Source organism: Equus asinus, chromosome 3, assembly GCF_041296235.1.
Source record: "Equus asinus isolate D_3611 breed Donkey chromosome 3, EquAss-T2T_v2, whole genome shotgun sequence".
Classification (NCBI taxonomy): Eukaryota; Metazoa; Chordata; class Mammalia; order Perissodactyla; family Equidae; genus Equus; species Equus asinus.
The window spans coordinates 111,491,950-111,507,411 of NC_091792.1; the positions used below are offsets into that span (position 1 = coordinate 111,491,950).

At 33.5% G+C, this 15,462-nt stretch overlaps 1 protein-coding gene across 10 annotated transcripts in view; it reads left to right on the forward strand.

Annotated features, from left to right (window-relative positions):
• EPHA5 (EPH receptor A5) overlaps window positions 1-15,462 on the forward strand; it is a 326,925-nt gene that overhangs the window by 243,033 nt on the left and 68,430 nt on the right. For 6 of the 10 annotated variants that reach the window (XM_044766079.2, XM_044766081.2, XM_044766084.2 and 3 more), the window contains one exon: window positions 7,717-7,822. In XM_044766079.2, the coding sequence (XP_044622014.1) occupies window positions 7,717-7,822 (106 nt within the window). The remainder of the gene's footprint in view (window positions 1-7,716; window positions 7,823-15,462) is intronic. The other 4 variants (XM_044766080.2, XM_044766082.2, XM_070505744.1 and 1 more) reach the window with 1 other exon arrangement.

The window sequence follows — 15,462 nt, forward strand, 5'->3', positions numbered from 1 at the left end:
AACTTATCTAGAATAAAATTTTTATTACTTAAAAAATAGCTTTCTCTGTTATTTCACTTGATTTTATACAGACTAGGGGGCCACTGTGAAAAATGATAAATTATTTTCTTTCAATTCAAGGAATTGTCTGAGATTTAATTGAAACTACTGAAATTTGAACATTTAATGCTCTTTAGAAAAGTTCTGTAATAGATTTGATATGAATAAATGATATTAGAAAATTCCTATAATGGCAATTGGTTAATTATTTACTCTCACATCTTGAAACTTCAACTGGTTTTATGACAAAAGTCTTGATATATAAGCTGGGTACCCTCCTAGGCTTTGTTCCTTTTGAGGTACCATTAGTAATGTATACTGCTTACGTGGTTTACCAACTCTGGGAACAAACCCAGAGAGTAGGATCTCACAATATGCTTGAGTGCTTGGATAACTATACAAACGAAAAATCCCATTTTAAAAGATTGCAAAATTCTGCTTAGTTTTGAGATATTGGCACATCCAGCAATTAGTTTTCAGGATTGCTTTTTGGTAAAAGCAATACTTGTTGGTATTCCTTCCCTTACTTTTTTAATTAAATAGTAATTTCCAGGCATGCCAAAATTCATCAGTCTGATCACTAAGATAACTAATAAGAGGTCATTTTCCATATGCTTTTATAAAATCTCACCTGAGACAGTCTATTTTAAAATTTTTTCCTACAAACTTTCTAGAGGAAAAGAAATATCACACAAATATTTTTTTACTACAGAAGTAGATATAGGGCTTTTATTAAGAGGTAAAGAAAATATTTTAAGGCTATATGTCTCCCAGCTATTAGTGCGAAATTTTATTTTTACTTGAGCATATGTATATGTCTGCAAACATTTTATGAATGACTTTTTCTTTGACCAAGTATGTAATACATACGGATGCTCTTTGACCTTTATGTAGGATCCTTTCTGGATGTAATTCGACAAGAATGTACTGAGCACCTATTATGTGTTAGGCTTTGTGAGGCTCTAGAGAAATCAACACGAGCAACACATTAAACCTTCTCTCCGGAGAAGAAGAATACAGTCTATTTAATTCTGGAGAATGGAATATTTGTTTCAAAAACCATTTTAGGATAATACTTTTGTTCATTATTCAAACATTTATTTTATTTACATCCTACAAAGCAAAAGATTTTTCACTCTAGGTACTAGGAGTGACTAAAGTCACTTTAAGGCATAATCAAGGCACATAGTCTAATAGGAAGTTAATTAATAATACAATACAATATATATTATATAATTGATAATTAAAATAACACTTGCTTTTTAGAACTTCTATGGCATTTGTTTTATGTGCCATTCATTTGGCAATTGTTTGTACAATATTTTGTGAAATCACTTTATTATTCTATTCAGCAGTTACTTAATATCATAATTTAATTCTTCACGTACATATATTATTTCCACAATACGGTCTGCAAAAACTCGAATGTAGGAATTATGGTATCTTAAACATATTTACATTTTTCCTATTAAAGTTGTCAGGAGTTTTCATTTGGTAAGTGGCAGTTAAGAATACTGGCTTTATTGAGTCATCCTTACTAAGGAAAGTCTATCTTACTCAGGTATGTTAGGACAGAAAATTATCTGAAAATCATTACCTTGAACATACACTTTAAAAAGAATTTTCTAATTGGTTACTCAATTCATAATGATGCATGGTAATGATACATTGACATTTTATTATTGATTTGCTTAATTTTTAAAATATTTTAATTATTAATTTTTGTTATACTTCAGTTAAAAATGGTTATGAAGGGCATTCCTTTTTTATCTACGTCATCTTGCATCTCAAAAGTATAGCTCTAACATCAAATGCAAATACTGGTAAAAACAGGAATGCAAAAATATTTATTTTACAAAGGCCATTTCACATGAGGATTTGGGTAGAAAATCTCCAACTATTCTTTCTCTCTCAAGCTTTAGTTTATGTTTGTAACTGACTATTATCCACTTTATTTTAATTTTATTGTGCATACAATTAATGTGTTTAAAATCGACCCCTTATGTTAGCCCTGTTCCCAACAGCAATGGTAAAAACACACCAACAAATAAACCTAGCCTGAGTGAAACCATCCAGCCAACCTAGTTAGCTCTTTTTCTTTTTTTTTAACATGATAAAACTTTGAGACTATTACTGAATTTTTCTTAACCCCTACTTACTCCTTTGTGTTTCTTTTATGATTGCTTTTTTCCCAATGTGTCACTTCCTTTCATCCAACTCTTAACCTATTTGATTCAAATCAGTATAACCCAACTGCTGGAATAATGCTATTCTGTTTTATAAATGAAATTTTATTGAAATAATTATAGATTCACAAGCAATTGTAAGCAACAATACAGAGAGAACTCCTGTACATTTTGCTCAGTATCCCCCAATGGTAACATTTGCAAAACTGTAATATAATAACACAACCAGGCTGTTAACAGTGATGCAATCCACCAATTTTACTCACATTTTCTTGTACTCCTTTGTATGTGTGTGTAGACATGTGTGTGTATTAAGCTCTATACAGTTTGGTCACTTGTGTAGGTCCATGTATCTACCATCACAATCAAGATTCCAAATAGTGCCAACATCACAAGGAACCCTCGTGTTGCCCTTTCATAACAGCACCCACTGCCTTCGGGAACAACTCCTGTCCTATAACTAAGCCCAGATAACTGCTAATTTCTAAGCATCCATTTCAAAAATTTTGACATGTTAAAAATGTTTTATAAATGGAATCATACAATATATTACCTTTTAGTTTGTAATTGACTTTTTCACTCAGCACAACTCCCTGGAGATTCATCCAAGTCATTGTGCATATCAAGTTTGTTTCTTTTTATTGTGGAGCAATATTCTGTGGTGTGTATGTACTGCAGTTTGTCTAACGATTCACCTGTTGGAGGACATTTGGTCTGATTCCAGTTTTTGCTATTACAAATAAACATGCCATGAACATTCGGACACATGTTTTTGTGTCAACCTAAGTTTTCATTTGCCTGGGATGAATACCCAGGAGCAGAATTGCTGGATGATGATGTGGTAATTGCATGTTTAATTTTGTAAGAAACTGCCAAACTGTTTTCCAGAGTGGCTGTACCATTTTACATTCCCACCAGCCATGTGTGAGTGATCAGATTCTCCACATCCTCATCAGCAATTGATGTTGTCACTAGGTTTTGTTTTGTTTTTTTTAGTCATTTTGGACAGGTAGTGATACATCAGGGTTTTAATTTGAATTTCTCTGATGGCTAGTGATGTTCAACACCTTTTCATGTTCTTACTTGCCTGCCATGCAGTTTTAAATTTCCCCACTAACTCTACATATTCATATTATGTATCAAAAATTATAACTTTGATCAGATTATCCTGATTGGAAAGGTTAATAGATACTTTTTGCTGTGGGAAAAAGATCCTAAATTCTCAGCCTGACTTTCAAAAGCCCTTTTAATCTGGCTCTAACAAATCTCTCCAGCCTGAATGATTAATTGTTCAAATATGTAGCTAAACCTAGAGAATCTCTATGTAATACGGGTTTGCAACCAGGAGTTTAGGAAGCAAAGGGAGGGAAAACAATGTGATTTCTCAAATATTTTACCTTAAAGTTTCCAAGGATGATGTAAATATATAATGACTGAAAAGAAGAAACATTATTTGCTAAAGAACATTAGTTTTTATAACTGATATCCTTCTAATAAGTGTGTTATATTGCTCCAAAATTTGCTTTTAAGCATTCCCCAAACATTCCTCAGCCAGTCTTCCAAAACTACATCATAAATCAACTAATTCTTAATAAACATACATAATAAAATGGGAAATATGTGTGACTAGAGATTCATATCTATAAAGATTAAAAATTTCACCATATATTAAAAGAATTTTTTTTTCTCCTGCTCGAGTGAACAAGTATGAAGGAATTGACAGTACCTTGTAAATTTATGTATTTTCAACTTAGTTGATATAATTGGGGACATTATTGGTGCTGTCAGGGCAAACAAAGGAATAAATAGTACAAAATCTTGATGAATTTTCTCCTACTAGAAATAGCTCACAAATTAGTTAGTGCATGTGAAATAGTTAATAATTGACACCCATTAAGGAACTTAGAAAATGCTATAAATTAAAAAAAAAAAATGAAAATGTATTCTTTGAATTCTTCCTTATAGCCTTCACATATAAATATGAATTTTGTGATTTTCATTGCCTACAAAAATTTTCATAAAATATGTTAATTTAAACATTTGAAAAATTTTGGCATGCCATTAACAATTATTTTAATATAAGATATTATCCCACACCTAGGTGCATATCTTAGTACATTGTTAAATTAGATCTTGGCAGTTATTAAAAATGAACCATTTGACACTACTAAGCACCCATATTTTTTTCTCAAAATTAATATTTTGGTTCACCTGAAATAGCCTTATTTTTATCTATACCTCTGATTAATCATGCCTCCTTCCTCCAAAACCATCTCTCTGAGAGTTCCCAAACTGACACATTGAGAGGAGAAAGATTTGGTAGAGTCAGATTAGGACTTTTGAATGCCAAATGGAAAATTTTGGAATCTTCTTCCATAAGTAGTAAGTATCTATGAACTTTTTGATCAGAGAAACATGATCAAAGTTATATTTTTGTATATTTCATGTGAGTACATAAGAGGCAAAGGGAGCACTGAAAACACTATGAACCATATTCCAGCAGATTTGAATCAAACAGGTCAGTGTTGGATGAAAAAAAGTAATGTGTGGGGCAAAACATAAAAGAAACACAAAATATTTGCTAATTAATGGGCAAGGATGGGTTAAGAAAATTCTGTGATGGTTAAAAGAAACCAGAAAGAGATCGAATTAGTCTGGTTTATTGGTTTAGATTTATGATATGGTTATTTGTTGATGTGTTTTTGTTTAGCCCTTGGAAGTGGATGTGGTATAAGGATTGCTTTTAAGTATGTTTATTTTTTATGTGAAAATAAAATCCAAATAAAGGCAAAGCTGTCTGTTTTTTAAAAATAGTGGTACTTTGAAGAGAAATAAGAATTGGAGATATAAATTTGGGACTCTTTAGCTTATAGTTAACCAATGTCATGAGCAAAGAAGCATCTATGAGAGGGAGAGAGAAAAGGAGGTGGGAAGAGAGAAAGACAGAAAAAGAAAGAGAGAGAGAGGAGAGAAGTGTGGAGGATCAGGAACCAGCGTTCATCAGGAATTGCTCACACATAAGATGTGGGAAGAGAATGTGGAGCCAACAGAAGTGACAAAGTTGTGCTTCAGAGTGGGAAAAAGAGAAAACAGCTCATCTGATGTCATAGGAACCAAGAGGAGGAGTGTTTCAACGATGAAGTATATGTTCAATAAGGTCAGATACTTTATTATCATGCACACTCAGGTAAATGGAGACACACTCGTGGCATTTGACAGAACCATGTATAGAACTCAAAGACAGAAGAAGAAAAGTTTTAGAGAGAATTTAATAATGTCACTTCTCAGAAGACAAGGCTGGTTATAGATAACTCAGTCAAGATGCTGAAAAATAGGAAAGAATAAGGAGAATAAATAAAGCAGGAGAAAATAGTATGTATAAATAGTATTTACTGTTTATTTAAGGCTGGCAATTGCTAAAGCACTATACCAAGTGTTTTATGCATGTTACCTCTACTCTCAACAGAACTATGGTGATCTGGGAAATTATCCCTACTTGGAGATAAAAGAAATGAGACTTTATAAGGTTAAATAATTTGCCCTGGCCCATATGTATAGTAGATGTTGAATGTTTTTTCAAATTCAAATTGAACTAGCATCAATAAGTTTAGGTAGAAGGATTTATTTCCACCAAGAGAAGACATGTGTTCAGACTTGTAAGTAGCAGAGAAGTAGCCTGTAATAGAATGAAAACCCCTTCTTGAGGGAGATCTTTGAAGAAGCAATGTTCTGAGAGAGACAGGAAGCGCTCTAACAGAGTTAGGTAAAGCAAAAGAAGGTATATGCAGTTATATTTAGCCATACAGTTCAGAGTTGATCACTCTCTTTTATCCATAATGTTTAACATTTTGAAAACCTGGGAAATGGGAATGGATTAGTGTACTGATAAAATGAGGAACACTAATTATGGGGATGATTTTGTTAGGAAATTAATAAGAGAGTAAAAAGCATTGGAGCAACAGTTGGAACTCAACCAAATTAACATTGAACTTACATGGGCCAAGGCTCCCTGATTTTCTCTAGAAACAGTGCCCCTGATAAAAAGAAAGTGAAAGAACTGAGAAAAAGCAATGGTTTAAGTCATCTGAGTTTAGAGATTAATAAAACAAATTTTGGGAAATGCTACTAGTGATAATGGCATAGCTTTGCCCTGTGCCATTTGTATTGCTCATCAGTATTAAATTCCCTACAACATACCTCAGCATCAGAGAATAGGAGAAAACAGAGTAAAGAGCCACTGAATTGCAACCATTATCATCCAAGAAGAGGGAGAGTAAGAGCATACGTTTAGATTGCAAATAATAGTTTTTCTCATACATGAACCAGTTGTCCATGATACTGGGCTCTGAAGACTGGTCTGAGAGAGGTGAAAGCATAGACCAGTGCAAGAAGGAGGTCAGAGAGTTGGTCGATTTTGGTTAGAAAGAATCAAGGGAGAAGTGACAAGAATAGCAAGGGATGTGTTTGGATGTCCAAAACTATCTGGGCCACGATCTGGGAAGAGGCTATGAAAACCAAAACATGGAAAGTATGGTTATTACTAGTTTTGTTGACTTCATATTTGTAATCATGGAAGTGAACTAATGTTACTCTGAATTTATCTTAATGATTACATCATTAAACAGTAAGCTTGCTAGGTATTCTATTGAGGGTTTTGTTGAGAACATTAGTAAAGTTTATTTTGCCCTATAGATGTCTTACTTTAATCAGGTTTAGTTATCAGCACAAAAGAAAAACTACCTTGCTTATTTAGGCACGACTATCTAATCATGTCCATATTCCTCTTGTTATGGTAATTATATTGTTAAAATATAAAATATTTCATCTAAATTCACGTATTTTTTTAAAAGATGACATAAACAAATCTAACCTTATTACAGGCTTCTCAAATTCCTGATATTTTTCAAAAAATGGTCCTACATATAAAATATACTTACTGATTATATTCAGGTTGGAAATTATGGTTTTTAAAATTATATTCAGAGTAGTCATATTATATTTCACTTCAATGAGATCATAGCCACATCATTTTGGACTTCAACCTATGTCTATGGGAAAAAATCCCATCTAGGGCAATAAGATTTTTTTCCTAGAGAACAGCCACATGCAAACTCTGAAAAATCAAATCTCATATACTTTGCATTTCCTTTTTAGATTAAGATGTTTGAAATCAAGGACTAACTTCCATTTTATCTTGCAAACCTAAGGTCCCTAGATGAATACTATGCAAACAATTGCATTCATTTTTTATGATGACAAGGAAATAATCAATGACTTAGTGATTCTTTTGAATTTTCGTTTGGAGAGTAAATATTTTCTCTTAAAGATGTCTTTTCAATTACACACTTTTGAGAAGAGATATTAAGGGGAAAACTCAGCCATGTGTGGGTGAATTGCTTAAACCGTGCATTGATTACCGCCGATTAAGCAGCTCTTATTTGAATGCATATGATAACTTTAACCGCAAGCTCCATTTTCTGTGTCCTATCAGCAGTTGCAGCATCCAGCGATCAAAGCCAGATTCCTATAATTGCTGTGTCTGTGACAGTGGGAGTCATTTTGTTGGCAGTGGTTATCGGCTTCCTCCTCAGTGGAAGGTAAGAGAGGAAGCTGTGTCTCTGAACTTTTGCAGCTGATCGCTTCCTTACTTTGATCTGACCATTTGGTGGTTAAGCACATCCCAAAACAAATCAGGCAAGCAATAGATCAGTAGGTAACCTCAGCGTAGGATGTATGTCTTAAGCCTTACCTTGTGCATGCTAGTTCTGACTTTTAAGCACGCAATTTCTCCTTTCCAGGTATGCTCTCTTCACAAGAATAGCCTTATTATTTATTCTGTCATTAATATAACCATATCTTTTTCTGATATAATTGTTTAATCAATTTTTTTTCTTTTCAAAAGTATATATGGTTACCTGCTTCAATTTTAGTGTTTATGAAGACCTGTGTCTGTGCCTGGTATAGGACTAATAATTCTAGTTAGCCAGCATTCTATCCTAACAGGGTGATGAATACAAAGCTGACACTCTGACAAACAAGGATTTTGAGAAATAACCAATGCTTTTTTATGACTGCTTTTATTTTCAGCCTCTGAATAATTTCAACCTGAATACATCAATCATAGAGTATGCTAAAATAAAGTGATTTTTTTGTATGTGTGTGAGGAAGATTGGCCCTGAGCTAACATTTGTGCCAATCTTCCTCTACTTTTTGTATGTGGGACGCCACCTCAGCATGGCTTGATGAGTAATGTGTAGGTCTGTGCTCAAGATCCGAACCCTTGAACCCTGGGTGGCTGAAGTGGAGCCCACAAACTTAACCACTGTGCCACCAGGCTGGCCCCTAAAGTGAATCTTATTGAATGTTTTATCAGTATATACATTAATATATGTATTACATATCTACATTTTTCATTTTGAACAAGAATAAAAGAGGTAGAGTCCCAAAAAGAGCTCTTGTGGAAGGTATGCATTGACATTAAGCTGAGCATAATCAACCTTTCTAAAAAAAATTAACAAATAAAAACAGGAGTGTGTTCTGTTCCTACAGCAAACATATTTTCATTTTTCATTCAGGCCATTGTGAGAAGGACCATTCAGTAATGAGAGCTGCCCATTTGAAAATGTTTTGGTGTTAGACTATTATAGAAAAGTTGATGAACATCTTCTTGGAAATGTTAAACCTGCACAAATATGTGAGAATGTGCTGTAAGATCCAAAAAAAGTCAGGAAATCAATATTCATATTGATTTTGTTACTGTTCTACTCATTTACTTTTGACTCTTCAGCATCTATTCAACTCATAAATATACAGAGTTAGGTACTTTTCAATATACTGCATGTTTTATTCTGAAAATATTTATGACTATAAACTTAAATTACAGTACTATCAAATTATATTCATAAAACATTGTTACTTCGTTTGAACATCCTTTCTCTTTGTATCTGAAAATTCCCTTTCTTCCAGTTCTTGTTCATTTAAGAGTGTTCAAAGTTTTCTTAATAATATATGTCGAAATCCATTGCTTACTTTTAATGTTAGAATAGCAAGGATACATTTTTAGAATTTCTGACTGGGAAGCAGTTTGTGTTCTCTTGAGGACAGCTAGCCCTGCTCAGTCTGAAGGTTGGTTGTCTAGTGTCCCGCTAATCTGTTTCTCTGAAGTCATCGGTGAGAATGCTCCAACTATGTCTCTGCTCTCTGGAAGATAAGCTAATTCCACCAATCTTGTTGTAAAAACTTTGCTCAGATTTTGATCAAAGAAGATAATTAAATTAGTGAATTGCAACTACTATGAAAACTACAATGTGGTAATGTGTCTTTTCTATCCCAAAAGGGTAGATATATGATACATTTGCAGAGCTGCTTTGTGATATCATTTATTTACTTCTGACTGAGATATCAGTTGGTTTCTTCTTTTCCAATAAATCCAGAGGCTTTAGTTTTATTTAGAGATATGGTGATCATAAGAAGATATTTTATTTGGGGGGCCACACTTAGGAGAAATGAATAAAAATGGTGGAAAGAGCTGAGGTCTAGAATCCAATAAATTTCTGTGTTTGAGGGTTTGTTAAAGAACAAATCTAATATAGAAGGTGTTTTGTTGTAGACTTAGTGCATTATATTTATTTAACCCAAGCATTGTTAATGTGAATTTACTGATGACATTCAGTCATTTATTCTTGCTTACCTGGGTGTACATCAGCCCCTGTTCTCAAAATATTTTCTTCCCAAATATATATAAATATATATAAAATTGACTTAAAAACAACTCACTTTGTTACTTCTGTAGGATTAGACAAAATGTTTGTGAGACAGTTCAATTTTCTTATTATTTGGTTACCTGAATTTGCTGTAAAATAATAACTAAATTTAGTATAATTTCTCAGTTATACAGGAATCACATCTACACCCAAGAGACAAAGCTTAATTTTTAGCATAACTAAATCTAAGACTTGGTAAGATAAACTTTTAGATGTATTGTCTCATAGAAGTATACTACTTTTTAAAAGTAGCAACACCTTCTGAATTTGTGCATTGTCCACTCATGTTAATTTTTTAAATTTCATAATGCACAGCTTATGATGCTGAGACTATAAATTTGCAGTTTAAAGAAAACAAATTTTATCAAAACACAATCTGAGGTTTATATCTTTTTTTACCAGCAAACTTTTTGAAATTTTTTTTTAATGATTTTATTTTTTTCCTTTTTCTCCCCAAAGCCCCCCAGTACATAGTTGTATATTCTTCGTTGTGGGTCCTTCTAGTTGTGGCATGTGGGACGCTGCCTCAGCGTGGTTTGATGAGCAGTGCCATGTCTGCGCCCAGGATTCGAACCAACGAAACACTGGGCCACCTGCAGCAGAGCGCACAAACTTAACCACTCAGCCACGGGGCCAGCCCCCTGAAATTTTTATTACTTCATTTTGTTGAATGCACATTCATGAGTTTCAGGGGACATTTGTCATATGAGGGAATGTCTTTGGCCATCTTTGGCCATTGTATTTTACTTTTCATGGACAAGTTATTTTATGTTTGTATTGCGTAGATATACTTATTCAAAAGCTAAATGATATGATTTTGTGAAGGATTTTTCCTGTCTCATTTAAAACAATGAACTTCGCAATTTTTGTTTGGACTAGGAAAATCTTATCTACTTTGTAGTATGTAGAGTATCCTGAATTAACTCATTAAAAATTTGTCAAAGAAAAATAAAATTAAATGAAGAAATGTATCCAAAACCTAACACAAATTTTGGAAAGTATCTTTGAGTACTAGAAAATTATTGAAAAAAGCCTTTTCTGGGAATGGTCTCAGGACATTGAATTATCTATGTTTCTCCCTCCTCCCTGTGACAAAACACAGTTGATAAACATACACAAAAATATAACATTTAGACATTCCTCTCACTTTGAACTTACTTTCTTTTATCAATTTTTAATCTCTTGAATATATTATAAACCAAATATTTGCTCCTGGGTAAAATGTCTTTTAATTGCAAATGATTTGACTCCTTAGCGGTGATATAGATCAATTAATTTTGATATATGGCAAAAATATCAATATCACATGCATGCAATACCCAGTGACAATTTATATCATCATTTGGGCCCAGGAGAAAATATATCTTGAGGATACATATTCCCTGACAATTTGTATTTTTATTTAGAGCAAAGAAATTTGAGGATTATAACACATTGAATCCTATGGGACAAATACATTTAAAAAAATAAATGAACTTTTTCATCCTAAAATCCATTGAAAGATGAAAAACAAATCAAAGACCTTCTAATCTTTTTAGGCTTAAATTGATTATGCAGAAAACTTTTGGAGTCTTCCTACCTAGGTACAGTTGAAAATAACATAGACGAGTATCGATCCTGAAGGAAAAAGTCCTATTTAAAAATAGTGAAGAATGATTACGTCTTAAGATTCTTTCAATTTTAGAACTTGTGTGATCTTCCTGTTTAAAGGCGCTAAATATTTCATAGAACATTTTCGTCAGGGTTCAGACTTTCCTCTTTACTTCCTTTCTATTTTAAATGGTGTTTTCATGGGCCTATGAAACAATTGACACATCCGCAGTGAACTATAAGCTACTTATCCTGGGTTGAATATAAATTAAACCCCTGAGATGCACAACATGTTGTGTTTATTAATCTTTCTCTTTTATCAGTAATGACATGCACACTGATAACGTTCTTATTATATACTAATTTTTTGCATTTTTCTCTTATATGTACTATTTTATAGATCTAAATTATTTAATCGACCCCTCTTTCACTAATGATTGTCATCTCCCCACTCTTTCAGTGACATGTTTGAGAAAATGCTTCAGTTTGTTCCCTCCTCTGTTTCTTTCCTTTGAAAATGGTCACTGACATTATTAAATTGGCTTTTTTTCTCTGTGAAGACTTCACATTTGGGGCCTAATTCTGAAAATTGATTACTGGACACTTTGTAGCCTGATATGAAACTTAAGTTAACAAGATTGAGTGATATAGACAATAGAAAGGAAAACATCTTTCGGTGTACAGAAATAATTCTTCTTCACACCGAAACAATTTCTTCTTTGAACCTCACTCAATATAGACATCTCGGGATGAAAGAGTATGTTTTGAATACTTAGTTACTGATCCTCATTTATTACATGTTCATGAATGTAATTAAATTTTGAGAAAACTTCATAGCTTTGCTTTTCTATTTCAATTAATTCCACGTGTACACTCGGAGGTTAAAGACACACGCATGTTACCACCCATGCACTCCCACACATATTTGCACATGTTCTTCCATATAAACCCAAAAAGCTAAAGCTGTTTGCCAGTTTTAAAATTGGAAAATAAAACCAAAACATCTCTAGCTCCTGATGAAGCAGGATCCCCTCAAGCTGCTTGCTTAGCCTTTGATATGCTTTTTAAGGTTATTCATATGTGACTTTAATGCTATGATGTTCCTGAGATGATAAATTTCGTCTAAGGGGTGGCTTAATGCCTGTAAAAAAGATCAACTATTTTCTGGGTAAAAGATCTTCTTTTGTTTTTCTTGGTCATGTTCCAATCCTGTGGCTGGATATAAAACTGCTAAATCCTATTTCCCTTTGTGTTTCATCAAACAATTGAAACTCAATCCGTTTGAAACGTCTCTTAGTTTCCTGAGGTGAAAATTCTCCAAAAGTCAATGGATAGTGTACAGAGAGACTAATCTATCAAAATTAAGATTCTGAAACTATGTCAGAAATTTGGAGAAAAAAAGTAGATTTATGTAAAACACAGGTTTAGGTATTTTTATTACTTGAAAATAATATCAAAATTTAGCCTTTTGTAATTTTTTTCAGGTATCTTAAGGTATAACAGATTGTAAATGACATATTCTTCCCCATCAGGCTTTATAAAAGTTTATTGAGCAGCTATTGAATATCAAACCCCAAGATAAGTCCTGGGCATATGAAATAGGAAGGCAATGTCCTTTTCTCAAAATATTTCCAGTTTAATTTAGTGGTCTGATAACAGGACAGAATTTCATAAACAGAATTACAACAGCTAGAGAGAAAGAGAAGAGTTTAAATTAGCATCATTCTCCTCGCGGTAACTTTTTTCTTTGGACCAAAATGATGATCCAATTCATTAAATCAAGAAACATTTGAGTTCTTATACAGGTCTGCCACAGTTCTTATGTTAGGAAAAAACAATGGTTGGGTAGTAAATTCCTCTGGGTTTAGAAAAACTTTTCTTCCAGCTCATTTGGAGCCAAATAAAATAATTATTTAGGCATTTTGAATGCAATTATTTAATTCAGACAAGTGTCAGGGCTCTGCCTGCATTTGATATCTTAAGTGAATCATTTTTAAAGGGTATGGAATATTATAAAACCTTCAGAGAAGTTTCTTTGCCTAACAGAAGTAACACAATAATAATATTGATAATAAGTGTAATATTGTCTAGCATGAATTGCACACTCCCTACTAATAGATACTGTTCTGAGAGGTTTATATGTAATATGTCACACCAGTCTGTCTCAGTATTAGTTCTATCTCCAATTTATACTTGATAAAATTATCTTCTTGTTGTTTCTTGCATATTGTAAAGTAAGCCAGCCTTAAGGCTTTTGTGCTGGCTCCTCTTGCTGTCTAAAGCTCTCTTGCCACAGAGAACCACGTGGCTTCCTCCTTCTTTCTTTGCTGGATTACAACCTCTCAATTGAAATTACGAAAATGATCTCCCATAATTCCTTCTGCTGCGTGTCAGATCTCCCTTACCTTGATTTGTCTCTTTGTAACACTTACTGCCATTAGATACCATATTTCTTCTGTTGTTTTCTTATGTCTTCTCTACTAGAATATAAGATCCAAAATGGCAGGGATTTTTATCTGTGAGTTTTTCCCCGCTCTGGGAAAATGTCTACTGCATAAATTATTGTATACAATTAGAAAATGTCCAGAACATAAATTATTGTATACATTTAGTTACTGTATTCAGTTGATATATAGTTAGCATGCAGCTCTAACTTTAGGACCCTTGCTCTTCACTGTGTAATTTTCCTATTATAATCATTCAACTATATGATTTTGATGAAACTGAACTCTTGTGTGCAATGTCACTGCTAAAAATAATAGGTTAACATTTAAAAACTTTCCAGCTTTCCAAACTGATCAGTAATATGAATAGAATACCTCTTAGATATTAATGTCAGTGACATCTTGACACCGATGTTAAAAAGTACAATGAATTTTAGTGAATTTACCTCCATTCTTCACTTGAAAATTGCACCTGGTAAGTTGTATTTATTCTAGAATCACACATATCAAATGTCACCAGCTCCATGACTATTCTTGATTTTATGAAAGCTAGTTAATCTGTTTTTCCTCAAAACTTTCTTTCCAATTGAAGTAGTTTTGGTTCATCATTTTACATGTGTCTCTCCTGATAGATATATGTTCATCTTGAACACAGGTTATAATGTACGTTGTCAGTAAATGTCCAATGACTAGGGGAGTGAATCTGGAGTTCAATATTCTTGAAAATATGCTTCAAACCACCTTTCCAGCATTATCAATGTGTTTTTTTACCTGGATTCCTTTGGTTGCATATGACAGAAACCAAATTCAAAGTGGCTTAATCCAAAAGAGAATTATAGATTATGTAGATGAAAAATTCCAGAGATTAAAAAAAAATCCAAAGTACAAGCACTTGTAGATCCAGGTGCTAAAATAGTGTCTGCTATGCAATTGGAGACACGTGAGTCAAGAATTCTCTGGCACAAATGTGGTATTTAAAGCCCCTGATCTAAATGAGGTTATTTGGGCGGAGCCCAGCAGCATTCTGATATTGATAGAAAGAGTGAAGGAGGAAGATCCAGCCAACGGAGACTGAGAAGGAGTGGTCCATGGGGTAGCAGGAAACCAGACAATTATTGGGTCACTGAAGGGGGAATGGTCACTGTGCTGAACCCAGCTCTGATTTCAGAACTCTTGCACTTCAGTCTAAGAGCTCTTATGGCAGGACCTGATGCACAGCTCCACCAAGTAATCGATCAATAGTGCTGGGATCTCAATTGAGAAGAGTATGGAGAAGGTGCACTGCGTGGCCCTGCACACTAGGAGTTCACGCCTGAACCTGAAGGATAGGGTCAGTCTCGTACAAAGCACGTGAACTGAGAATGAGGAAAGAGGTTCTCACTCTGTCCCATTTTTCATATCCTTCATTTTCTCTCTCAATATTTAAACCTTACCTACATG